This window comes from Carcharhinus amblyrhynchos, chromosome 27 (assembly GCF_965287045.1).
Source record: "Carcharhinus amblyrhynchos chromosome 27, sCarAmb.v2.hapA, whole genome shotgun sequence".
NCBI classification, from domain to species: Eukaryota; Metazoa; Chordata; class Chondrichthyes; order Carcharhiniformes; family Carcharhinidae; genus Carcharhinus; species Carcharhinus amblyrhynchos.
Genome location: NC_137350.1, coordinates 30,458,563 through 30,486,401, shown reverse-complemented (window position 1 = coordinate 30,486,401; position 27,839 = coordinate 30,458,563). Strand labels below are relative to the sequence as shown.

Below are 27,839 nucleotides of genomic sequence, written 5' to 3'. Positions count from 1 at the left end.
CCCCCGGAGGCCATACTCACAATAGCACCCCCCCCACCCCATCGCCAATAAGCCCCCTTACCTCCAATAGTGCCAAGGTGCCCTCTAGGCATTGCCAATTTGTCCCTTGTCCATTGCCAGGCCGGCAATGCCTGGGGGCACCCCTCCATTCCCCCCCACCCACCGGACCCACAGCTTCTTGGGGGTCCTCCAGATCCCTGTTACTGTTGGAAACCCTGCTGAAGTGAAACATTCCTGGTCAGTGGGGAGGGGCATTGGGGGGGTGGGGATAGAGGCTGGCCCACCCTGGAGATTTCAGCCTCAGGCCCGCTAATGATATTTAAGTTGTGATCGGTGTGGAGCTGACAACGCCAGAAATCTGACGTCCAGAGATGCCTGGAGACTGTGGAGCCCAGCGGTAAGCCTGCTACAACGGCCTCGGCTCACGCCTCCATCCCGAATTCCAGCAGCAGCTGCCAGGTGAGCCCCAACATCGGCACATCGTTCCAAGCGTGTTTCACGCTGGCGTGTTTTTCCACCGGCATGAGGAGGAATCTGCCGTAGGGTTGGCCAGGCCTTCACCTGTATCCCATTAACGGGAGGCAGGTGAGGTTGCTACTGGCCTCTAGCGTGTTATCTGACCCGCTGTGGTGGGCACCAGCGAACGATTCCACCGTAAGTTCACACTGGCGTGAAACCAATTTCTGGGTCTTCCCCGATGGTTTCATTGTCATCAGGAGATTCTTAATTCCAGATTTTTTCTATTGAATTCAAATTCCACCATCTGCCCTGGTGGGATTCAAGTCTCCAGAACACTAGCTGAGTTTCTGGATTAATAGTCTAGTGATAATACCACTAGGCCATCGCCTCCTCCCTATGTGGGATACACTCTGGAAGCTGGGAGAAACCCAGTTGAGGGACATACTGACAGGGTTCCAGGAAGACAGGTGAAGCACAAAGGCTAGCATGAACTTTTTGGGCCAAATGGCCTGTTTCGTTTCTGTAACAAAACAATTGACATTTATCTAACCCCTCTTCCATCTAAAGTTCTTCACAGCCAATGAAGTGCTAGCCAAAAGTAGGGAATGAGCTCATTTACTTGGTAAACCCAGTGCTGTTATGGGAAGCAGTTTAACCATTTATACCTAAACAGACAGCACAGGGGAAGAGAGATAGAGAGAGAAAGAGAGAGGGAAAACTTTTCTGCTGGTTCGGAAATCCAGGACTAAGGGGTATAGGCTAAGAAATTAAAGTCAGACCTTTTACGAGCAAAATTAGGAAACAATTTGACACACAGAGGATTTCCATAGACTATAAGTGATGCTACATCGCTTGTTAATTTTAAATCAGAGATTGGTAGATTTTTATTATCCAAAAGCATCAAGGGACATGGAGCAAAGGTGGGATCTGGAGTTAGGATGTGGAGATGCCGGCGTTGGACTTATCTGGAGTTAGGCCATAGATCAATGGAATAGCTGGAGGAGCTAAAGGGTTCATACGTTCCTAACCCCAACACAATATTAAATATCCGCCTCAAAATAATGATGAAATCAAAATAAATAACCTCTCGCCAATCCTCATGCTGTTGAAACAAGACGTTTGGAATAATTGATGGCTTTTGTGCTTCATGTTAGTTTTCCTATTGCTTGGTCAAATGTTAATTGTTCAAAGTCCATCTGGAAGATTTCATTCCATCACACTGTAAAGAGGTGGTGGGGGGGGGGGGGTGCAGGAATCGATCCTTGACTCTTAAAATGACAATATTCAACATACACAGTGTAACCCGGTGCACATTGATGATCAGGGACAGGATTTTAAAATTATCAAGTATTTGTTATACGTAATTAGAGGGGCGGCACGGTGGCACAGTGGTTAGCACTGAGGTCTTACTTGGGTCATTGTCTGTGTAAAGTTTGCACATTCTCCCCGTGTCTGCATGGGTTTCCTCCGGGTGCTCCAGTTTCCTCCCACAGTCCAAAGATGTGCAGGTTAGGTCAATTAGCCATTCTAAATTGCTCCTTATGTCAGGGGGATTAGCTAGGGTAAATGCATGGGGATACTGCCTGAGTGGGACTGTGGTCAGTGCAGATGCGATGGGCTGAATGGCCTCCTTCTGCACTGTAGCTTATAAAGGAGCCTCGTAAGGTTGGCACAGTGGTTAGCTCTATTGCCTCACAGCACCAGGGACCCAGATTCAATTCCAGCCTTGGGTCACTGTCTGTGTGTGGAGTTTGCACATTCTCCCCGTGTCTGCATGGGTTTCCTCCAGATGCTCTGGTTTCCTCCCACACTCCAATGGCGTGCAGGTTAGGTTGACTGGCCACACTAAATTTCCCCTTAGGGTCCAAAGGTGTGTAGGTTAGGGAGAATTAAGTGGGTGGGCTCTGGGTGAGATGCTTGTTGGGGAGTCGGTGCAGGGGCGATGGACAGTGCAGCCTACTTCTGCACTGTAGGGATTCTGTGAGTATAAACACCACCAAGTCCAGCTGGGACAAATGGCCACTTTCTGTAAATTTGATGTAATTTGTAGAATATTTTGTATTCAACTGAACACAGCCTTAAAATTCAAACAAATTGCAATTTTTAACAAATAAATAAACTATAAACAGTACAAAAATGTGTTGAATCGACACGTTCATGCAATCACTTTCCCCTCCCTTCCAACTACACTGATGGTTCACTGGTGTCCCCTTGTGGTCACTAGGACACACTACATGGTATAGATTTAAGATGAGAAAAGATGAAAGGTTCAAGGGGTGTTGGGTCAAATGGGCTGTTTCTGCGTCGTATACCCCGTGTATATTGATGGTCAAGCTCGGGATTTTGAAATTGTAAAATATTTGCTATACTTGCACAGTGGCTCAGTGGTTAGCACTGCTACCTCACAGTACCAGGGACCTGGGTGCGATTCCTGGCTTGGGTCACTGTCTGTGTGGAGTTTGCATGTTCTCCCCGTGTCTATGTGGGTTTCCTCTGGGTGCTCCGGTTTCCTCCCACATTCTGAAAGACGTGCTGGCTAGGTGCATTGACCCGAACAGGCGCTGGTGACTTGGGGAATTTCACAGTAACTTCATTGAAGCGTTAACATAAGCCTTACTTGTGACTAATTAATAAGCTTTACTTTTCAATATTGAATAAAACAACTCTAGACAACATCTCTGGATATTAGATGCTGGGATTTCTCATCTGGACACACCTCCTCTTCATTGTCCCACAAACAACTCCATTCCTTGCTTCATCATTCCTTTTGTCATAAGGGCAGCACAGTGTTACCTTACAGCGCTAGGGACCCGGGATCAATTCCCGGCTTGGGTGTCTGTCTGTGTGAAGTCTGCACGTTCATAGAATAGATATTTGTGGAATTCCTGCAATGCGGAAGGCCATTGGGCCCAATGAGGCTGCACCGACCACAATCCCAACCAGGCCCTATCCCCATAACCCTACGTGCTTACCCTACGAACCCCCTGACACTATGGGGCAATTTTTTTTTGGCATGGCCAATCCACCTAATCCGTACATCTTTGGACTGTGGGAGAAAACTGGAGCACCCGCAGGGAACCCACGCAGACACAGGGAGAACTCCACCCCAAGTGCAAACTCCACCCAGACACATAGAGTCATAGAAACCCTGCAATGCAGAAAGAGGCCTTTTGGCCCATCAAGTCTGCACGGACCACAATCCCACCGGGGCCCTACTCCCAAATCCCTACATATTTCACTCGCTAATCTATGCGTCTCAGGATACGAAGGGGCAATTTTTTCAGCATGGCCAATCAACCCAACCCGCACATCCCCGGACTGTGGGAGGAAAGCAGAGCACCTGGAGGGAACCCACGCAGACATGAGAAGAACATGCAAGTTCCACACAGACAGCGACCCAAGCCCGGAATCGAACCCAGTCCCTGATGCTGTGAGGCAGCAGTGCCAATCACTGTTCTCTCTGTGTCCGTGGGTTTTCTTACATAGTATGAACGATGTGCTGGTTAGGTGCATTGGCTGTGCTAAATTCTCTCTCAGCGTACCCAAACAGGAGCTGGAGTGTGCCAACTAGGGGATTTTCACAGTAACTTCATTGCAGTGTTAATGTAAGCCTTACTTGTGACATTAATAAAGTTAGAAAAACATGTAATCACTCCTGCCACACAAAGCTTCCGCCTTTTGGTCCCCCCTCCCGACTCTATCCTTTTTGGAAAGTTTTGAAAGATTATTAACCCAAGATGTTAACTGTTTCTCACTGCAGATAGTGCCCAAAATGCTGGGGCTATCGCAGAAATCAGAAAAAGAAACATTCTCACTAGCTCAGATTTCCAGCACTTGGTTTTTTTGTACCATATTTGACAGCATTTGCCCCAGAGACTTTACAACATAAGCTGCTTTGCTTTTGAGAATATCCAGAAGCCATCTGTTTGGAAAACAGCATGTTCTACAACATTACTAACACAACCAAGGACTGGAAAAGGTTCACTCTGAAGGAACGGGCTGGGGCTATCTTCCTTGGAACAGAAACGTGCATTGAATCGAAGCATTAAGATGGGACACAGGAGGATGACCTATTTACTTGGGCAGGGGCAGCATCGTGGTTAGTTAGCACCGTGACCTCACAGCTCCAGGGACCTGGGCTTGATTTCTGGCTTGGGTCATGGTTGATGGACAGCCATGACCTGCAGGGCCACAGCCACAGGAAGGTGGGGTTAGGTTTGGTCAAGCAGCAGCCACAATGGGCCAAATTGCCTCTTCTGGCACTATAAATCATCTATGATTTTAACTAACACTCAAGCAACAACTTTGACTCAAATGGTCATTGCTGCACTCCACAAGAGTAATTAGGTCTATTTGCCTTGCTAAATTCTTGGCAGGAGTGTGGCGACTAGAGGATTTCCCCAGTAACTTCATTGCAGTGTTAATCTTAGAAATCCTACAGTACAGAGAGCCTAATCGGCCCATCAAATCTGCACTGACCACAGTCCCATTCAGGTCCCACCCCCACATCCCTATACATTTTATCCACTAATCCCTCTAACCTATGCATCTCAGGACACTAAACATAATTTTTTTTAGCAAGTCCAGCCTAATCTTTGGGAGGAAACCTGCAGACAGACGCAAGCCGGGAATCGAACTGTGAAGCAGCAGTGCTAACCACTGTGCCGCCTAATGCAAGGCTACTTGCGATAAATAAATGGCAAACTGAAGTTTCTACCATTTAACAGATTATATGGGTATTTTTGTGGTAGGAATGAAAGATGGCAGGAGGTTAGAAAAATGAGGGATAAGGATAATAAAATTTCACTTTGGAATCACTATAAAGAATAGCTGCTGGAATAAGAGATTTTAGCTATTCGTGTTGGAACAAAAATTCGACAGGTATATCAGATTCTGACAGGTTTGGATTAGTACGCCAGAGAAAAGTCTTCCCACGAAGATTGTGACTCATGGGTTTCCTCTGGGTGCTCCAGTTTCCTCTATATCCAAATATGTGTAGGTCAGGTGGATTGGCTATGCTAAATTGCCCCTTAGTGTCCAAACACATGAAGGCTAGGGGGATTAGTAGGGTAAATGCATGGGGTAACAGAGATGGTGCCTGGGTGGGATGCAGTCATTAAGTTGGTGCCGACTTGATGGGCCAAATGGCATCCTTCTGCACTGTAGGGATTCTATGAACTAATAGATCTGTTTCCCCATGCCTCTGTACTAAGGTTTTGGGTAAGATATGTAGGACGCGCGAGTAAAGGAATCTTAAGGCAGTTACTAGCAACAACCTGGAACTTACTAACCACAACAGTGATGGAAGCAGAGACAATGAGGGATTTGGAAAGTAAACAAATTGGCAGGACAATGGGTATAGAGTAGCCACATGGCCAGAGCTAGCATGGAGCCAATGGACCAAATGGCCACCTATGCCAGAATGATTATGCCACCTGAATGGCAAAAAGTATGAAAGTTCTCTTTGACAATACACCATCATAGCTCCCACATCTGGCCTTAAGAGCAGAGTAGAACATTTTATCTTTTAATGGAGCAATGGGTGCCAGGTATTAGGTTACCAGTAGCAGCAATTTTCAGAGCTTTACCAAGACAATATTTCTCAATCACCACGAATAAAAGGCAACAACATAAAAAGTGTTTTTATTCTTAAAACTCATTCACATTACACTTTTCAAATTAAGGGCTAGATAAATGATAAGACTATCACCCACCCATTGTTTCAATATTCTTTACCAAATGTAACTAGCTACTGTACAAGGCAATCTTACAAACTGAAATGAGGAAAACACTCATGTAGTCGGGTTTTATTCTCCCGAGTGGCTGTAGATCAAAGGCAGAAAGCTGGAGCTGTTTGTCATTTAGGTTCTCGTCCTACAGTCATCTCCAAACACAACAGTGGTGGTGGCAGAGAGGGAGGGCGAGGCGGCAAATCATCATTTTTCTCCAGCAGTCTCACGGATCTTCAAAAGTCCAAGTGATTCAAGTCTCAACTGCATTACTACAGTTTGCAACAACAAGCGAGTCCCCATTTAAGAGAGTAATTTCCAAATGCTTCCCCCACATGAGCCCAATTTGAGGCCCCAGAGTTTCTGCTGGTTCTTCTGGGACAGGACAGAAGTTGCAGCCCTTCAGGCAACCGGGATTCTAAGGAGTCACATGGCTGTTCACATTCAGTCTGACCTCCGAGGTCTTCCGTGGCTCGTGAAGAGCCCATGATCCTAAAATCTCCTCTTGTGATTCCCCACTGGAAGGGGTTGCAACCCTCAGTCTGTGAAGCCCAAATTTGGGAGCAGTCGCTTAAAAGTAAAACCCGCTGGTGTAAAATTTGAAGTTAAAAAGCAAAATGCACTCCATTCAGACAGGGGATGGGGCGCAATTGATTCAACCCACCTCAGGTAGAATTGGAGATGAATGGAAGTCAGCGTCAGGGTGCGTTATTTAAAAATATACCTTAACTGACATTCGCTACTCTGCCCTAAGCTGTTGGAAGAGCAGTGATCTAAAATTTTAAGATTTAAAATTCCCCTTGATCTCGCCATTTCAAGTAGTTTCGCTACGACTGTTGATCAAACGAGTATGTTCATGTTAAATGAGCCATTCAGTAGTGAGTGGTGCTGGAATATATACATCAGTCCCCACACTCCAGAGATACAATAAGACAAATCACTCCTCCAAACATAAACACGTGGGGGAAAAACACCACAGCTCAAGAACTGGTCTCAGGGACAATACAAATTGTGGAAAGGGCTCTGCATAAACTTTTCAGGTATTCATACTGTATGCACCTATTTTATTGAGAGTCACGGCAGTGGTAATCATTAAAACCCCCCTGTAAACGAAAGCATCAGCTTTAAAATCTCTCAAGGAAGACCCTTTAGTAAAATGTTCCCCATCAGCACCTTGTCGTGAAGAGCATGTTCAACATCCTTCTCCTCAATTTTCAGGGCTACCTGAAGAGGAAACAGAGTAGGACAAGATTAGCTCAGTTACACACCTCCCCTTTGCCATTTTCACATTTACTATTCACCCCGGGGACGAATACCATCCGTTCTGTACAGCGAGCAAAATAAGGCTCCAGATCTCCGAAGATCTGTTAACCTGAGAGTAGTTTGGATCACTCGTCCCGAGTAAGAAGTCTCGCAACACCAGGTTAGAGTCCACCCAGTTTATTTGATAGTAATCTCACAAGCTATCAAATAAACTGGTTGGACTCTAACCTGGTCTTGTGAGACTTCTTACCGTGTTTACCCCAGTCCAGCGCCGGCATCTCTACATCACTCATCCCAAGACAGGGATGGCACAGTGGTTAACACTCCCGCCTCACAACAGGGATCCAGGTTCGATTCCCGGCTTGGGTCACTGTCTGTGCGGAGTTTGCACATTCTCCCCACGTCTGTGTGGGTTTCCTCGATGTACTCCGGTTTCCTCCCACAGTCCAAAAACCTGTGGGTTAGGCGGATTGGCCACGCTAAATTGCCCCTTAGTGTCAGGGTGACAAGCAGGGTAAATACTTGGGGATATGGGAATACGGTCTGGGCGGAATTGCTGTCGGTACAGGCTTGATGGGTCAAATGGCCTCCTTCTGCACTGTAGGGAATCTATGATTCTATAGGGGCAAAGCCACAACCAATGGTAGAAATATGCAGCTACAAGCATGATACTGTGACAAAACCCAAACTTACATTTAAACAGTACATCAAAACATCAAGACATTTTGCTACATTAACATAATTTGACATCGAGCCACAAGAGGACCAAAAACTTGGTCAGATTTTTTTCCTGAAATGATTCCTTAGAGAAAAATTCCTTAAAAAAAATTCATTCACAGGACATGGGTGTCACTGGCTGGTCAGCATTTATTGCTCATTCCTAGTTGCCCTTGGAGGACAGTTGAGAGTCAACCACATTGCTGTGGCTCTGGAGTCACAAGTAGGCCAGACCAGGTAAGGACAGCAGATTTCCTTCCCTAAAGGACATTAGCGAACCTGATGAATTTTTCCAACAATCGACAATGTTTCATGGTCATCAGTAGATTCTTCATTCCAGATTCTTTTAAAAAAAAATCGAATTCAAATTCTACCATCTGCCATGGCGGGATTTGAACCCGGATCCCCGGAATATTAGCCGAGTTTCTGGAGTGAATTCCAGAACCTGGGCTTCAGCAGCTGAGGAATGCGTACTGCACATCACTCATTTAACACATTACAGGTCAACACTGATTAGAATCGCCAACAGATTCAATTCACTGCATCTTACCTTCGAGAGCCGAGCTTCTTTCGATCGCTTGAGTGACATGATTCCCCTGGATTCCAGGAGGCTGCAGAGCGACAAGCATTCCGACTGATCCACCCCAGACATCTGATGCTGTTTGCAAACTTTAGTGTACGTGTCGTGGAGCTGGAACACAGAATAATCATAAATATCATCCTGATACACCGTGCAGTGTTACAAGAGACAAGGGTTTTAAAAAGAAATCCACAAAAACATTTATAATCACGATTGGCTCAAACAGAGCAAATAAAGAATCACTGAATCCCTACAGTGCAGAAGAGGCCATTCAGCCCATCAAGTCTGCAGCGACCCTGACAGACCCATACCCTCCCCCACCCTGTCCCCGTAACCCTACATATTTACCTTAGCTAATCCACCTAATTTACACATTTTAGCACACTAAAGGACAATTTTGCATGGCCAATCCACTCAATTTGCATATTACTGGATTATGGGAGGAAACCGGAGCACCTGGAGAAAACCCACGGAGACACAGGGAGAACATGCACAGTCACCCTAGCCAGGAATTGAACCCGGCTCCCTGCCGCTGTGAGGCAACAGTGCTAACCATTGTGCCACCTCTAGGAATGGCAGCCAGTGGTCACAGACTTAAGATGACTGATGAAAGAACCAAAGACAATGGGCATAAACTTCAACGAGAGTTTGGAATTTAGAGAGAAACACAGATTCAATAGTAACAGCCAAAAGGAAACAGAACATACAAATCATACAGTGCAGAAATGGCCCTTCGGCCTAAAGTGTCTGTACCAACACGTGACAAATACCTGACCTCCCACCTAATCCCATTTACCAACCCGTAGCCACCTGGAGATAAAATTGTAGGGATAATGGAGAAAGTGGAAGGGAGTGGGACTAACTCTTTGAAAGAGCTGACACACACTTGCTGGGCTGAATGGTCCCATTCTGTCTTTTACTCTTCTACAATTCCACAAAAAGTGATGACGAGCATTAGCATGTGGATCGCTCCATGTTCCATAACTGTGTACGCTGCAGTTTAAGTACCAAGCAGTGGCTGAGAGTTACAAAGGTCTTTTACAAGATCAGGATATTACAAAGCCATCTTACAGCCAGTGGAGTGCTTTGTAGTCACTTGTCATACGGCAGGAAACGTGGCAGCCAATTTGCAGGCAGGAAGCTCCCACAGGCAGCAACCGTTTGATCAACCAAATAAATATTGCTTAAGGTCTTGTGGTGCAATGGGGTAGCGCCCCTATCTCTGGGCCCAAGCCCCACTTCATAACTTGATGGCCATGAAGGTTCATTCATAATGTGTCCAAAAGCAGGTGCATGATCAGCCTGTACATCTTTCCATCACATCTGATGGCAGGCAGTTAACAGTGGGAAGGATTCCTGTTCAGTCAAACTGCAGAAGGCAACAGCAAACCACGGAAGAGTTTTGCCAAGTATAATCCACAGACCAACCCAATGGAAGCCCGAGGCTGCCAACGCCCTCTTGGGGTCTGGTACCTGAAGGAGGATTTTCTCAAGGGCTAAACATCGGCCAGAAGAACTCTCTTGCTCTGCTTCAAAATAGTGTCGGTGGCACAGTGGTTAGCACTGCTGTCGCACAGTGTCAGGGACCCGGATTCGATTCTGGCCTCGGGTCACCGTCTGTGTGGAATTCGCGCGTTCTCCCAGTGTCTATGTGGGTTTCTTCCGGGTGCTCTGGTTTTCTCCCACACTCCAAAGATGTGCAGATTAAATGGTTTCGCCATGCTAAATTTCCCCTTTGTGTCCCAAGATGTATAGATTAGGGGAATTAGTGGGCTAAATATGTGGGATTATGGGGACAAGTCTTGCGTACTATGCTCTGACACAGTCGATGCAGGCTTGATGGGCTGGATGGCCTCCTTCTGCACTGTAGGGATCCTATGATGGTAACCTTGGGTGATTATGTGGAGTTTGCGCATTCTCCCATGTCTGCATGGGTTTCCTCCAGGTGCCCCATGGTCAAAAGATGTGCAGGTTAGGTGGATTGTCCATGGTAAATCGCCCCTTAGTGTCTCAACATGTGCAAGTTGGGGGATTTGCAGGCCTGGTAAGATGCTCTGTTGGAGAGTCAGTACAGAGTCGATGGACCAAATGGCCTCTTTCTGCATTGTATGGATTCCCCCGCCCCCCATTTGCTTGACAGCAGACAGAGGCCTTAGTTTAACTTCTCACCCATCTTTAGGGAGTTCCATTGACTCACAAACTTGCTCATTATCTGTAGCAACAGAACTGAGGAGATTTGGCATGTCCGCTACAACTCTCACCAATTTTTACAGATGCACCATAGAAAGTATTCTTTCTGATTGTACCACAGCTTGGTATGGCTCCTGCTCTGCCCAGGACTGCAAGAAACTACAAAAGTTCATGAATGTAGCCCAATCCATTACACAAACCAGCTTCCCATCCATTGACTCTGTCTACACTTCCCATTGCCTTGGCAAAGCAGCCAGCATAATTAAGGACCCCACGCACCCCATATATTCTCCCTTCCACCTTCTTCCATCGGGAAAAAGACACAGAAGTCTGAGGTCACATACCAACTGACTTAAGAACAGCCTCTTCCCTGCTGCCGTCAGACTTCTGAATGGACCTACCTCGCAATAAGTTGATCTTTCTCTACACCCTAGCTATGACTGTAACACTACATTCTGCGCCCTCTCCTTTCCTACTCTATGAACGGTATGTTTTGGCACGCAAGAAACAATACTTTTCACTGTATGTTAACACACGTGACAATAATAAATCAAATCAAAATTCCGGCAGATTTGGCTCCGCTTACCTTTCCGAGTGGGAATTCTTTCGCTTTCGACTGCCGGATGAGGAGCAGCAGTGAGCAGACCAGCAGCTTCTGCTGCAGCGGAAAGCACTCGTCAGAGCCAGAGCTGGACTTCATCCGGTCGCCATAGACCTCGGAGATGACCTGGGAGACGTGCAGCAAGCCCACCTTTTCCGGGCCTGGGGAGCGAGTGGGCTTTGCCGGCGAGACAGCTTCAGACAGTAAAAAAAAACCCAGAATGAACAAGAGGGTCAAAACTTGGCAATCCGCTTCAAACATCAGAGCAGAAATCAATCATTGCATTAACTAACCTTTAAAAGCAGCAGAAAAATCCATTCCAACCCATCTGTTGTTTTAAGCATACTGGAAATCACTATTTAGAGAGTTGCGTGGAATGTGGAAATAATACTCTTGCACCTAACTGTGCTGTATCTAACTCTGGTGTTACTGAAATAACATGTTCTATTCATCAGCATTCTCACTTTAATGTGGGTGAAATTCACAAGTGAAAAAACGACAGAGATAAAATGAAACAAAGATCAGAAATTTAGAAAAACAATCCCAGTCAGGCCCTATTCCCGTAACCCCATGTATTTACCCTGCTATCCAGTGCTGGGCTGGGGTGGGCACAGCAAGAAGTCTCACAGCACCAGGTTGAGGTCCAACAGGTTTATTTGGTATCACAAGCTTTCGGAGTGTCGCTCCTTCATCAGGAGCAGCACTCCGAGAGCTCATGATCCCCCGTGACACGGAGGTTCAATTTTAGCAAGGCCAATCCACCTAACCCACATGTTTTTGGAGAGTGGGAGGAAACTGGAGCACCTGGAGGAACCCCACACAGGCACGGGGGAGAGTGTGCCAACTCCACACAGACAGTCATTCGAGGCCAGAATTGAACCCGGGTCCCTGGCGCTGTGAGGCAGCAGTGCCAAACCCAAAATTCAATCATGCCTTCCAAAAGTGAATTGGATCATTTCTCTGAAGCGAGAAATATATGCAGGAATTCAGGAAGGGGCAGGAAAGTGGCACAAGGTGAATTGTTCTGAGAGAGAGTCGGCATAGAAGTGACGGGCCGAAAGGTCTCTTTGCTGTGGCGTAATAAGTCAATAATTAGAGTTTGCCAGCTTTATCATCCTTAATGTAACAACAGCAATCTAAGACAGCTGCTTGAATGAGATAGTGTTTCACCATTTAAGCCAACTTACATTCCAACACTGACTTGGCTGCAGTCTGGTTGCGAACATTCGCTTCTACAATCTCCACAGCACGCCTACAAATATTATCAATAGAACGGATTAAACTCATTAACAATTAGCCGATTAAACCTCAAAAGGTCATTGATAAAGCCCCAAATAAAATTCAGACTTCTGAAACTGAATTGACTTTTCGTACATCACCAGTGTATTAAGGCAAACCTAAATATTTGAATTGGAAGCCCATTCTGTATCTTGGCTGCCATAGAATTTCTATAGTGCATTTGGCCCATCAAGTCTGCACCAACCACAATCCCACCCAGGTCCTATCCCCATAATCCCACATGTTTACCCTAGCCAGTCCCCCTGACACTAAGGGGCAATTTAGCGTGGCCAATCCACCTAACCCACACATCTTTGGATTGTGGGAGGAAGCTGGAGCAGCTGGAGGAAGGCCACACAGCCACAGGGGAGAATGTGCAAACTCCGCACAGACAGTGACCCAAGGCCTGAATCGAAACCAGGTCCCTGGTGCCATGAGGCAACAGTACTAACCATTGTGCCACCGTGTCACCCTTACTTTTGAACCTTGCACGTGCATGATTTTAAAAGGAGGCTGACAGTGTTGATAGGACAGAGGTTGCTTCTCCTGGCTGGGGAATCTAGGACATGATACCATGGTCTCAGCACAATCGAACAGCGTAAGCAAAACCCTGTAACCACAGCAGATCAAGGATATTCCATTGCTGAATATATTCAAGCCTGAGACTGACTTTCAGTCTCTCAGGGTATCAGAATATAGGGAGTTGGTGAGAAAGTGGAGTCGAGGGCAAGGATTAACCCTGGCTACAGGGGCCAGGGTTTAAGGGGAGGCGGTGGTGAAGTGTTGTTATCACTGGGGACCTGGGTTCTAATCCCACCATGGCAGATGGTGGAACTTGAATTCAATAAAAATCTGGACTTTAATTTTGATCATGTAAACCACTGTTGATGTCCTTCAGAGAAGGAAATCTGCCTTCCTTATCTGATCTGGCCTACAACAAAGTGGTTGACTTTCAATTACCCTCTGGTTAGGTGCATTGACCCAAACAGTGTGGCGACTAGGGGAATTTCACAGTATCTTCATTGCAGTATTAGTAAGTCTTACTTGCGACTAATAAATAAACTTTAACTTTAACATGGCTAGCAAGCCATTCAGTTCAAGGGCAATTGCAGATGAGCAATAATTGCTGGCCTAGCCAGCAACATCCACATCCCATTGAAGAATTTTAAAATATTCCTATTGAAAGGGCAGCAGGTTTGAGGGACAGTATGGTCCCCTCTATCTCCAATTTCTTGTACGAAAGAGGGAGCATCAATGAGTGACTATCGGTAGCTTAGACTGCACCAGCCTTCAAAGCCCCATGTCCTCTTTGCAACAGGGCCTGGAATTTCTGATTAACTTTTGCTTTTCAGAACCTTTCTACTCTCCTCACCCATCTTGGATTTGGAACAGTCCCAAACTTCAACCAACAATCCAATGGATCTCCATTTCTAACCTGCACATATCCAAGGCTTTGCGAGCATCTCCAGACACGGAAGAAACCTTGCGAGCGCAGAACTGAACGGCCACAGGCTCCAAGACCTTTTCCCCAGAAACCTGTGTTTAAAACAAAAGTCAGCAGCGAGTGAGCCTCTGAGCGTCCAACTCGAACGGGAATCGAGGATCGGAGCACACAGAATGACGCCCCAAAAACTGCACCCACTTCGTTAGAACTGTTACGTGCTTGCTTTAATGTTTAAAGTTCAGAGACAAATTAGCACAAAAGAACACTAAAAACAGCAGGCGCTGGCTTTTTTTTGTTTACCTGATTCAGCCTGTCCTGTACAATGGCCACAATCTGCTCCCTGGTGTAAGGGGCAAAGTGCAGGAGCTGAGGTTTACACTTGGGTCGGGCTTGAAGTCGGGGCAGGATCCGGTCCGTCAGATCCAGCGCGTTTGCAACTCCTGAGGAGAGAATCCACAATTTAGAACAATTCTGCTCAAACAGGCGTTTTATCACTTATACATCCAATCGAAATTCAGTAACTATGTTTCTATGCCAAAATCATTTGGTTTCAATATTAAACCTTGTCCAATTGGACAAAATTCTGATGAAGGGACATCAACCTGAAACACGATTCGCACAGCGGTGAGCATTGCTGCCTCTCAGCACCAGGGACCCGGGTTCAATAGCAGCCTCGGGTCACTGTTTGTGTGGAGTTTGCACATTCTCCATGCCTGTGTGGGTTTCCTCCGGGTTAAGTGGATTGACCACACTAAATTGACCCTTAGCGTCAGAGGGATTAGCGGGGTAAATATGTAGGTTTACGAGAATAGGGCCCGAGTGGGATTGTGGTTGGTGCAGACGCGATGGGCCGAATGGCTTCCTTCTGTACTGTAGGATTCTACAGACTGAGCAGAATTCTCCAATGTTGGATAACCCGCCACCAGCGAGAATGAAGAATCTGGCACAAGGCCTAATCTCTATTCATTGCAGTGGGACTGGAGGATCCTAGCCGCAGGCGAGGTTAGCAAATTCCAGCCATTAACTCTGTTCCTCCCTCTGGATTTTGCCAGACACACTGACGATTTGCACAATTTGTTTAAATGTAAGATTTCCTGCATTTGGAATGCTTTACTCCCGTATTAATGTAGCACTCAAGATTAACGCATCAGCATTTACATTGCCAGGTAACAGTGCAATGCCACTAAGCCCAGCTCAGTCTGTAGTTCACCGCATGACAATTTTTATAACATCAATCTAATTTGGTCTAGATGGATCACTAGCAACACAGCTCATTCTAGCAATCGGTATTTATCGGCAGATGTTACAGCAGGTCGCTCAGTCATGGTGATGGAAGACTAAGAAAGAACAAACATACAAAATAACTCCCAGAAAAGCTTAATCTTTCACCCAATAAACCTTAGGTCAAAACAAAAGTTTATTTATTAGTATCACAAGTCAGCTTACGTTAACACTGTAATAAAGTCACTGTGAAAATCCCCTAGTTGCCACACTACGGCGCCTGTCTGGGTACACTGAGGAACAATTCAGCATGGCCAACGCACCTAACCAGCATGTCTTTTGGACTGTGGGAGGAAACCAGAGCACCCGGAGGAAACCCACATAGATACGGGGAGACTCCACACGGGTAGTGACCTAAGCCGGGAATCGAACCTGGGCCCCTGGCGCTGTGTGGCAGCAGTGCTAATCACTGTCACCTTGCCGCCACAAAAGGCCTATGTAGGAACTTTAAAACACACCATTCCCGCACAGGGTGCAACCAACAGAGCACGGTAGGTTTGCACAGGTAGAAGGAAAGAGGTCCAGTTATTGGTGGCCCTTAGAAAGTTTGCCTTTCCACCCACATCAGTTTGGCGAGTTATTGACTGAGGACATACCGACTGCTGTCCCCTTATTCTGCAAACATCAGCAAAGTCAAGTGAATGAGAGTAGAAAGCAAGGTTCTCTCGCCTTGCAAGAATTGTTTAAGAATGGATTAGTTCTCACTTCGCTGTCCCTGTGGAGGGGTGCTTGGCCTCCACTTGGCAACGGCCCACTGTGTGCAGCCTCTGGCCAGCTTTGTTCTGTGTTACCAGGATAAGAAGCTGGTTTGGCTTTCTGAGGCCATCAGCTTGCTGGCCACTTCCCAGGGAAGAGAGGCAGCCAATCCAGGAGAACCAGTGACTTGGGGCAACCCCATCTTGCCAACACCAACTGACAGCCTTGCTTCAGCTGCTGAGGGCCCCAAACTCTCGGAATTTGCCCCCTCTGACTCTCCCTCCTCTTTGTAGGTGCCTCTTTAAGAAATGTATTTTAATCACGTTTCTTTGCCAGGTTTTTCAAGCAGTTCCTTTGCAAGGTTTTACTTTGGCCGGAGTGCTCCGATTTGGACATCATCTTTATTTTTAATCTGGCCTAATGCAGTGTCCTAGGGTTTTATGATCCTTTTGGACAAGGGCGTCACTGGCTGGCCAGCATTTATTGCCCATTCCAAGTTGCCCGAGGGCAGTTGAGAGTCAACCACATTGTGGTTCTGGAGTCACATTGTCAGCCACTTCAGGTCTTGAACAGCAGGTTAGGTGTAAGGATGTGCATTCTAATCAGTAATCTCTAAACTGTCTGTGCTTTATATGCTCTGTCTGAGGCCAGAACTCCCCATTCACCTGACGAAGGGACTAACCCCGAAAGCTTGTGAGTCTATTATCAAATAAATCGGTTGGACTAAAACCTGGTGTTGTCAGACTTTTTACTGTGTTTACGCCAGTCCAACGCCAGCATACCCACATCGTCACATGTAGACCAGACCAGGTAAAGATGGCAGATTTCTTTCCCTAAAGCACATTAGATAACAAGGTGAGTTTTTCTGACAATCGACAATGGTTTCCTGGTCATCAGTAGATACTTAATTCCAGATTTTTTAAAATTGAATTTGAATTCCATAACCTGCCGTGGGAGGATTTGAACCCGGGTTTGCAGGACATTAGCCGAGTTTCAGGATTAATTGTCTAGCAATAACAAGACTAAGCCACCACCTCTCCCTCTGTGGCAACAGATCTCTGAGCAGATTCTGCCAGTCAGGATTACCACTTTGGGAGAAAGTGTCGAAACTAGGTACTGAGTAAGCAGATGAATATTTCTGCTCAGACACTTAGCAGCTGATCACTTTGAGTAAAGTGAAAATAAATTAACATTCACTACCAGAATTTTCAGGGCTCTCTGGGAGGGATCTTCCAGTCCCAATGAAGTCAATGGTCTTTTGAATAGCTTGCTGCCTTTTCCAGACCCGCCCCATGTCCCTGTCCACTATTTACATTATTTTTCCAAATGGCTAATTCAGACTTCAAGTAAAACGGCAACTTTCTGCTTGTTAACACCAGCAACAGTGATATCATGATGTGGGAAGAATGTTCCGAATGTTGGGGAAGTCCAGAACTTGGGGTAACCATCTAAGAACCATTCAGTACTGACATGAGGAAGAACTTTTTCATTCAAGAGTCACGATCCTGTGGAATTCTCTCCCACAGAAGCTGCTGGGACCAGTTGGTTAGACAGGTTCAAGAGGGAGCTGGACATGGCCCTTGTGGTTAAAGGGATCAAGGGTTATGGAGAGAAAGCAGGAATGGGATGTTAGAATGTAACCGGTGACAACTTTGTATTGGATGTGATGAGATCAATGGGAACAAGATGCAAGGGTCAGCTGACCCAATAAACCATAGAACCAATTACAGAGGGATGTAATAGTCAGCAAACCAGCTGATTCACTATAAATAAGGAACTATGTAGAACTGTGGGGAGCTTGGGTTGGCCCAGGGCGAGACCCCAAGTTTGGAGTAATGATGTTTCTTTATTAAACCCTTTCTTTGATTTATAAGTCAGAGTAAGCTTTGTTGTATTTTCATTAGCTGCATTTTGATGGGTTCCTTCTGAGGAAACACGGGATACTGAAAGTGCACAATCAGCTTTGATCATATTGAATGGTGGTGCAGGCTCGAGTGGCCAACTCCCGCACCTATTTTTTCGGATTATGCTAATCCATAAGATAGCCAGGTACTTTGACAAATCTTACCAATCAGCACGAGCCTCGAGTTGGTCAGCCATGGCCACTCAAACAGCCGGTAGAGGACATCCTGAGCCTTGCTGTCCAGCTGGTCCATTTCATCCAGAATCAAAAGACTGTGAAAACACAAGTTTCCTGGGCGTCAACAGCAATTTAAAAGTTTGACTCATTCCCATGTGCTGCCAAAGATTAACACTGAAAGCCATCTCTCTCAGCAGTTTTCTTTCAACACATTACCCTACATTTCCTGCATCCAGTTAAGTGCAGACAACATTCTATTCAAATGCAGCAAAGTGCGATTTAAAGTGGGTCTGCTTACTACACAGAATGTACAGCGCAAAACAGGCCATTCACAACTAGTCTGCGCTGTTCTTTGTGCCACATGAGACTTATCCCACCCAATACGTGTTCCCTTCTAACCCTTTCACCTCCATATACTTAGCTGGCTGTCCCTTAAATGTGTCTGTGCCATTGGCTTCAAGGAGGCACAGTGGTGAGCACTGCTGCCTCAAAACACCCGGGATGCAGGTTCAATTCTGACCTTGGGTGACTGTCTGTGTGGAGTTTGCACGTTCTCCCCATGCATACGTGGTTTCTCTGTGGGTGCTCCAGCTTCGTCCCATGGTCCAAACATGTGCCGGTTGGGTGGATCGGCTATGCCAAATGTGGGGGGTTGGGGGATAGAGCAGGGAAGTGGGTCTGGATAAAATATTCGGGCAGAAATTTGGTGTTGACTCGATGGGCCAAATGTCCTCTTTCTGCACTGTAGGGATTTGGATTCCTCGTGGTAGCAAATTTTACATTCAAACCATTCTTTGGATAAAGAGGTTTTTCCCGAATCCCCTATTGTACTTATTGGAGACTATTTAGTGCGTATATATCATATCCATGTTTTCTCAAACCCCATCACCTTTACAAGTGTATGTATTTGGTTTGCCCATTTTCAGTAACTTATTACAAACACTCAATTACAAGGATACACAAGTAAACCGATTAGCTGCTTTGCAAATTATAACTACAGATATATTACTTCCCACTGCCATCCCTTGATTAAGCATCAAAAGTGCTATTTGGAATCGTACAGCACAGGTGGTGGCCATTATGCTCGCTCAACAAGGTACTGATTAATCCTATAGCCCCACTCAGACCCAGTTCTCTTTTGAAAGTTGCTACTGAATTTGTTTTCACTACTTTTTCAAGCAATGCATTCCACGTTGTAACTTTTTATTTATTTATCAGTGTCACAAGTAGGCTGACATTAACACTGCAACAAAGTTACTGTGAAAATCCCCTAGTTGCCACACTCTGATGCCTGTTCAGGTACACCAAGGGAGAATTTTGCATGGCCAATGCACCTAACCCCCCCCCCACACTTCCCCCACAAGATGAACGATTTCAGGAGACACTTACACCATTGGACCCAGGCTTGTGAGTTTATTTTCCAGTTTCTTTGGAAAATCTTTCGATGCGCAATGAAGTTTTCCCTTTCCAAACAATTTGTCTACGATGGAATGGAAAATAGTCTGGGAGCTCCTCAGCGACATACAGTTAATGGAAATGACGATTGTGTCCCCAAGTTTGCCCTGCAAGACAAGTTCAAAATGAATTTAAAACCATGGCAATGATCTCTTTTCCCTTCCCCTCCTCTGTAATTGCATCCGTCTGTGAGGAGATCGGTTTCTCGTGGCAGGCGCACCGTTAGCCAGATGCCAAGCAAGTTAATTAATTATGGTGAGGGAGGTGTGCAGCCAAAACATATTTAAGATTGTCAGTAATAAACCCAGAGGTGGGCCTGCAATGAAACACACAGCTGCAGCACAAGGCCCCAGTCAAAGGAGGGGCCCCAAAGGAGAGGTGTCCGTGGGAACACCAATCAGAGCCTAGCAGCTCCGAATAGAACAACATTGGGATCTGATTGGTGGAGTCCACTTAGAGCAGGAAAATACTGTCCCACTTGAGAGGTGACAGTGACTCTCGATCGTCTGAAGTTTCTGAACATCTCTCTGCCAGCAAAGCAGCAGCCATCCGCCACCACTCAGGCCTGGCAGCCTGAGGTTACAGCGAGGTCGCTGACCTTGCGTCAGGGGGTGTGAGGCCTTTAGCAAGGACTGAGGAGGTTCTGTTGGTCAATGGCCGTCAAGCGGCAGGGTGACGCTTGACCTCCAGGCCAGGGCCAAGGTGGGCTACCAACCAAAGAAAAATCAGAGGCCAGGTGAAATACCCTGTGAGCTACCAGTGCGCGCTTAGGTCAAAGGGCAGCAGTTACAGTAGGGGCAACTTGATCCCTGGAGCAGGGCTGAGGGGAGGGAGTGAAGAAGCCACATCACCTGGGTGGGGAAGAATGGCATCATCAGGGGGCCCCCCAAAAGTGCAAGTCTACCTCTGAATAATCCCAGTGTAGAACAGAAGAGAAACTGCACTCAATGGAATTTGTTACAGCAAGTAGCTGACAACACAAGAGCACGAGAAACTAATGAAAGATTATGTCAATGGAGCTACACAGGGGGCTGTAGAAGGGTAACTGGCATGAACCAACTGAGGCATAAAGGAAGGCAAAATAAGCAATGCTCTCTCAGAAGTCACACTCAACTCAAGACATTAAATCACTCCACAGATGCTGCCAGACCGACCGAGTATTTTCAGTTCTGTTCCTGTTTCAGGTTTTTAGTGTCTGCAGTGCATTACTTTTATTTCAGATGGCAATACCTTTAGATCTTCTATTAATCGCTCCACACACGCTGTCTTTCCTGTGCCGGGTGCTCCCGAAACGTATAGACTGCCTGGCCTTTTCTCACTGACACAGCCCATTATAAACCGGGAGATGGCTTCGGTCTCACTCTCACGGGCCAGAAGGCGCTCGGGGGTGGCCGTGTTCAGTACCTGTTTGGTCTGCTGGAAACACGTACCTGGAACAATAATCAAAATGATCAGTCGCTGTGCACGGCTTTGCACAGAATCACATGGACACCGTACAAGAGAAGAGCAGCTAAAGTCTACAAAGCATTCTCTAGCACACAAAGGCAGATTGCAACTGCAACTTGTTTCATTTTGAGCAGCAAAATTTATCGCAAAGTTTATAAAATTTAGCAAACTCAGAAGTAGAGTGGCAATATACAAACTTCCTCAGGATATTGATTTCATCAACTTAGGTTTTTTTAAATCCATTCATGGGATTTGGGCATCACTGGCTGGGTCAACATTTATTACCCATCCCTTATTGCCCTTAAACCGAGAACATTTCTAAAGAATCACATTGCCATGTGTCTTGGAGTCACATGTAAGCCAGACCAGGGAAGCTTGGCAGATTTCCTTCCCTAAAGGACATTAAAAAAAAACCCATCTGGTTCACTAATGACGATGACTTCATGGTCATTGTTAGGCTTTGTTAATTGCACAAGATTCAAATTTCACCATCTGTTGTAGTGATCTCAGATCCGAACCCAGGTCCCAGACCATTACCCTGGGACTGTGGGTTACTAGCCCAGTGACAATTTTACTACACCACTGCCTCCTCATAAGGGCCAGATATTTTGGATTTCAAGTGCTGGATTAATAATTCAGGAGGCATGGTATAAAAAAAGGCAGGCAATGGGGGAGAAAAATAATGATTAACTTTTTCAATCACCCCGCAATGCAACTATCAATGAGAAAGACAATAGCAGTCATTTTAAATAGTCATACTACTCTGAAAACATCCAATCTCAGTATCAAACAGAGTCAAGTCTCGTTAATCCTTTGAAGAAAAACTGCCCGCGAGTACAGTTATAGGACATCTTCACTTTCCTGTCCCTCAAAATTGGAGAACTATGGATTCAAGCCTCATTCCAAAGCCTTACACACTCCAATGCAGTACTGAGGGAGCACTGCCTTAACAGCTTGGTAATTCAGCTGGAAAGGCAAATAGAATCCAAAATAGAAAATGCTGGAAAATCTCAGCAGGTCTGGCAGCAAGTGTAAGGACAGAAAAGAGCGGACATTTCGAATCTAGATGGCCTTTTGCCAAAGCTGCAACTAGCTTTGACCAAGGGTCGTCTGGACTTGAAACGTCAGTTCTTTTCTCTCCTTACAGATGCTGCCAGACGTGAAATTTTCCAGCATTTTCTCTTTTGGTTTCAGATTCCAGCATCCACAGTAATTTGCTTTTATAAGGCAAATAGAATGCTAACCTTTATTACAATAGGAATGGAGTATAAAAATAAAATAACCCAGCTAAAACGACACATGGCATTAGCTAGACCACACCTGGAACACTCAGCAGTTTTGGTCCCCTGATCCAGGATACTGGCATTGGACACAGTCCAGAGAAGGTTCACCAGGTTGACCCTGGGTATGGAGGGGTTTCCTTAGGAGGAGAGGTTGAGCAAGTTGGATCTGTACTCACTGGAGTTCAGAAACAATCTTATTGAGGCATATAGGATTCTTCGGGGACTTGACAGGGTAGGCACAGAGATTGTTTCCCCTTCTGGGGAGTCTGGGACCAGAGGGCATAATCTCAGGCAAGAAGCCATTCATTTAAGACAGAAGAGGAGAAATTTGCTCTAGGGAATTTTTAAAAAACCACAAAGGCCTGTCGAGTTTGGGTTAAGTATGTTCAAGGCTGAGATATACAGGTTTTTAAATGAGTAAAAGAATCAAGGGTTATGGGGATGGGAAAGTGGAGTTGAGGATCATCACATCAGATCAGTCATGATCACATTGAACAGCACAGCAGACACGATGGGCTGAATGGCCTATGTCTGCTCCCGTCTTGGCGATTAGCCAGCCACACTGAACCAACCAAAACTGGATAGTCAAACATCACATTACAGTCAAAGGATCAAGTTCAATTTTACTCAAAATGCTGACCATACCTCGCTGTTCTAGATTCCTCGCAACAGATTTCAGCCCTCGGAGGGAGTTTTCTGAACAAGGTGTCTCGTCACCCTTGCTGAGGGGGCTTGTTGCTCGCTCAGGCGATTTACCAACAACAAGCGATTCCTGTTTTTCTGGGGAACATGCTGCCTGCTTTATCAAGCTCTCGCCAAATTCTAATTTCCGGCCTTGGGGGGTTAATGGAGCGATGGGCTGATTTTCCTTCTTGCGTTTTGTTGGTGAACACTGCAGAGGCTGCAGTATGTTACACAGGTTCTCAGTACCTAGAAAGGTAAAGGCGCATCGTCACAAAGGAACATCTCAATTAAGTTAACAGAACTTCCATCGTGAATACGGCTTCCCCAGCTATGAGCCTCCAGCCCAGACCAGCATAGGAATGTCTTGGGATCGATGGACATTCCATCAACCATCAGCAAGTCCTTCTTCGAGGCATGCTCCATCGAGGTACATAGTTCAGAAGTTCCCTAACCAGCAACCGCACACCCCCCCAACTTCTCACTGGCCCTATAGTTCTCCTCCGACATATCTGAGAGCCTCAACTTCTTTAAAAATCCTCATATTTCAATACGCATTCAAGTTGAAATCACACTTGTCTTTATCATTCCACATTGCGCAACGCTTCTCCAACTGGGACGGCACAGTGGTTCGCACTGCTGCCTCACAGCACCAGGGAATTAAATTCAATTCCCAGCTTGGGTCACTGTCTGTGTGGAGTTTGCACATTCTCCCCATGTCTGCATGGGTTTCCTCAGGGTGCTCCAGTCTCCTCCCACAGTCCAAAGATGTGTGGGTTAGGTGTACTGGCCATGCTAAATTGCCACTTAGTGTCAGGGTGACTAGCAGGGTAAATACGTAGGGATACGGGAATAGGGCCTGGGTGAGACTGTTGTCAGTGCAGTCTCGATGGGTTGAACGGTCTCCTTCTGCACTGTAAGGAACCTATCATTCTGTAGGGGCAAAGCTACAACCAATGGTAGAAATGGATTGTGGTTGGTGCAGGCTTGATGGGCCGAATAGCCTCCTTCTACACTGTAGGATTCTAATAACTTACTATTCATTTAAACGTCCTGTGTCTCACACTCCCAATTTTTTTTTACCCTGGGTCTTGTCTCCCTTATCTAAAGGGATAGCATCACCATGGCAACATTGATTAAATTAATGAGCCAGAGATCTGGTCCCATACTCCAAGCAGATATTTAAACCCCATCACAGCAGCTGGGGTTATTCAAACTTATTTATTATCAATCCTGGAATAAAATGCTCGTCTAATTAATGATGACTGTGCACGGCAGTAGTGGTTAGCACTGCTGCCTCACAGCGCCAGGGATCTGGGTTCAATTCTGGCCTTGGGTCATTGCCTGTGTGGAATTTGCACACACTCCCCGTGTCGGCGTTGATTTCCTCCGGATGCTCCTGTTTCCTCCCACATTCCAAAGGTGTGCGGGTTAGGTTGATTGGCTATGCTAAATTGACCCTAGTGTCAGGGAATTTGCAGGGTAAATATGTTGGGTTAACCCTGCAAATTGAGGACAGTGCAGACTAGATGGGCCAAACGGCCTCCTTCTGCACTGTAGGGATTTTATGATTATGATACTATCAGATCGTCATAAAAAGCCACCCAGTTCACTAATCTTTGCTGGAGGAAATCCGCCACTCTAACCCAGTCTGGCCTACCTGTCACTATAGATCCATAGCAAAGCAATTGATTCCTAACTGCCCCTCTGAAATGGCTGACCAAAGATGTGTGGGTTAGGCAGATTTGCCATGCTGAATTGCCCTTCAGTATCGGGGGATTAGCAGGGTAAATACTTGGGGGGTACAGGGATAGTGCCGGGATGGGATTCTTGTTGGTGCAGGCTCGATGGGCCGAATGGCCTTATTCTGCACTATAGGGATTTTAATGATTCCAAGTCAGTTAATTGTATCAAACGGTTACAGAAAAGGGGGTGAATAATGGCACAGTGGCAATGTCTCTGGACTAGTAATACTGAAGCTTAGGCTAAGACTCTGGGGATAAGGGTTCAAATCTCATCTTGGCAGCTGGTGGAATTTAAATTCGGTTAATAAAAAAAAGTGGCATTGAAAGCAAGTCTCAGTAATGGTGATCATGAAGCCACAGGTAACTGTTGTGGTTATCTAATACCCTTCAGGCAAGGAAATCTGCCACCCTTACCTGGTCTGGCCTACATGTGACTGCCGATCCACAGCAATGTGGCTGACTCTTAACTCAGTAAGTTTAAATTAAGTCAACTTTTCTAAAAAAAAAGAAACGTTTCCTAACTGATGCTGGTTTGCGGTCATCAAGGGGACGCCTTTCAGAGCTCAGACCAAGAGGAGGCCAACTTCCTGTGTTGGAACAGGCTTTAAAGACTCCATGATATTTTTTGAACCCTCTCCACCCCACCCCCCTCCCGTAACGCTGGCAGCACTGAAAAACAAGAGCACTCAATCCCATTGGGGAGCTAACATTTTCAGTGACAAAATACAGGCTCCAAATATTAATCTGCAGATTGTTAATTTTATGAAAAAATAACTTGTCTGGCCTGCAGATCAGAGCTTTCACGACGGAAACAGCACAAGTGGCTGTCAGCGTTCTGCAGGTTGAAAACGGAAAAACAAAAATTAAAAAGCTGCCACTTCTTTAAAACGCAACATTACCGAGACGTTTCCGGGGGCTGAGGGGCAGATTCTTCTCTTTCGGCGGCGATTCCTTAATCACCGGGCAGCTTCGATGAAACTTCTTCTTGGGAAAGTTAATGGTGGTCTGAGCGCGACTTTTACCCTTGGAAGGCATGGTGCCAGAACTGGGTGAGAGCAAAGAGAGGGAGGGAGAAAGTTAAAACATAGAACTGGGTCAGAGAGAGAAAAAAAATAAACCCAATGGATGAAAGAGAGAGATATAACAAGAGCAAAGAATGACAGGAAGCAGAGGGACAGGATACAAGAGAGAAAATTAAACCCAGAAGTGGGTTAGATCAAAAAGAGAGGGGGAATAAAACGAAGCCAGCAAAGAATGAGAGACACAGATAAAATTAAAACCCAGAACTGGGTTAGAGCCACTTCAGAAAAAAAAATAAACCCAGGAGTAGGTAAAAGGAGAAAGAATAAACCCAGCAAAGAAAAACAAAGTTAAACTCAGAGCTGGATTAGAAGAGGATAAAAACACCAGAAAGATTTCAGGAAGCAAAAGATACCCTAGAGTTGGGTTAAGGAGAGAGGATGAAATACGAATCCATACTTTTAAAAATTACTTCAATTTAAAGGATCGATTCTGATGAATTCGGCCCAATGCTGCACTTTTTGTTAACCAGGAAGAGCTTGAATTACAGTGCCAGCTCACCACCCACTCTCCCTCTCCCCCGCAAACACACACACACACACTCTCAAGGAGCTCAAGGCCCGGCGCTTGCGCTCTCCTCACCAACCAGTGCTGATGCTGTCCGCCCGGCGCGGGTGTCTCTGTCCCCCGGTATGGGTGAGTTTCTATCTGCCTGGGTCCCGGTGTGGGTTGATATCTGTCCCCCGGTCTGGGTGCCTCTCTCCCAGTGTGGATGAGCGAGACTGTCTCTCTCCCGGTGTGTGTCCCAGTGCGGTTCTCTGGCTCTGAGTCTCTCCCGGTGACTGTGGTTCTCTGACTCTCTCTCTCTCGGTGAGTGAGTGAGTGAGGTTCTCGCTCTCTCTCCCGATGTGGCAGTGAGATTCTCAGTCTCTCCCGGTGTGGCAGTGAGATTCTCAGTCTCTCCCGGTGAATGTGGTTCTCTGACTCTCTCTCTCCCGGTGTGGCAGTGAGATTCTCAGTCTCTCCCAGTGAATGTGGTTCTCTGACTCTCTCTCTCCCGGTGTGGCAGTGAGATTCTCAGTCTCTCCCGGTGAATGTGGTTCTCTGACTCTCTCTCCCAGTGTGGCAGTGAAATTCTCAGTCTCTCCCGGTGAATGTGCTTCTCTAACTCTCCGGCTCAGGTAGCGACTCCCGCCAAATGTAACTTCAGGTTTTGGCGCCACCGCCCAGCGGCTGATCTGATTGGTTCTGCCGTCACCCTCATGTAGCAATTCCCCGTCTGCTCCGCCCACACTCCTCCTGATTGGTGGGCCGAATGTGGGCGGGGCTAAACCTGTAGCTTTTGGCGGGGAGCAGCCTGGAACTCAGAATCCAGATTGAATCCAACCTGAATTCAGCGTTGCAGCTCTGAATGTGGCCTGAGTCCGGCGTTGCAGCTCTGAATGTGGCCTGAGTCCGGCGTTGCAGCTCTGAATGTGGACTGAGTCCGGCGTTGCAGCTCTGAATGTGGACTGAGTCCGGCGTTGCAGCTCTGAATGTGGCCTGAGTCCGGCGTTGCAGCTCTGAATGTGGCCTGAGTCCGGCGCTGCAGCTGTGCGTCAAGCTTTGCAGCTACAAAAACCAATGATTCAAGTCACATTTTGTTTTCTGAAGCACAATATTTTTACTTAATGCAAAATAAAGCTTCGTTTCCAGCAGGGGTATTCAATATACGGGGAATTCTGCTGACTAGGGAGTGTGACTTATGCAGACTTTATTTAGCAGATTCTAAAAACTTACTGGCATAAAGCAAGCTTGAAAGTTTTCTTAATAAGACAAAAGATCAATAAATTAAGCAAAAATGAGAGGAGTGGGGGCCTTGACTGGACCTCAGTCTTTCAAAGAATGTCTA

The 27,839-nt window shown here is 46.2% G+C and overlaps 1 protein-coding gene across 1 annotated transcript; it reads right to left on the bottom strand.

Moving 5' to 3' along the window:
• Positions 1 to 6,594: 6,594 nt before the first annotated feature.
• On the bottom strand, positions 6,595 to 25,964 carry cdc6 (cell division cycle 6 homolog (S. cerevisiae)). Its single transcript, XM_080213514.1, has 11 exons — positions 25,828 to 25,964; positions 23,148 to 23,432; positions 21,004 to 21,203; positions 19,708 to 19,880; positions 18,307 to 18,413; positions 14,562 to 14,701; positions 14,253 to 14,353; positions 12,727 to 12,791; positions 11,525 to 11,733; positions 8,719 to 8,859; positions 6,595 to 7,412 (listed from the first exon to the last, which is right to left on the bottom strand). The coding sequence occupies exons 1-11, from the start codon at positions 25,961 to 25,963 to the stop codon at positions 7,323 to 7,325; spliced, it is 1,647 nt and encodes a 548-aa protein (XP_080069640.1). The 5' UTR covers position 25,964; the 3' UTR covers positions 6,595 to 7,322.
• Positions 25,965 to 27,839: the final 1,875 nt, after the last annotated feature.

Excerpts from the sequence above, each read along its gene's own strand:
- cdc6 (XM_080213514.1), bottom strand. The coding sequence starts at position 25,963 with ATGCCTTCCAAGGGTAAAAGTCGCGCTCAGACCACCATTAACTTTCCC. Across the intron at positions 21,204-23,147 it reads GAGGAATCTAGAACAGCGAG|GTACGTGTTTCCAGCAGACC; the intron begins GTATGGTCAGCA and ends TTATTGTTCCAG. Across the intron at positions 14,702-18,306 it reads CTCGAGGCTCGTGCTGATTG|GAGTTGCAAACGCGCTGGAT; the intron begins GTAAGATTTGTC and ends TTCTCTCCTCAG.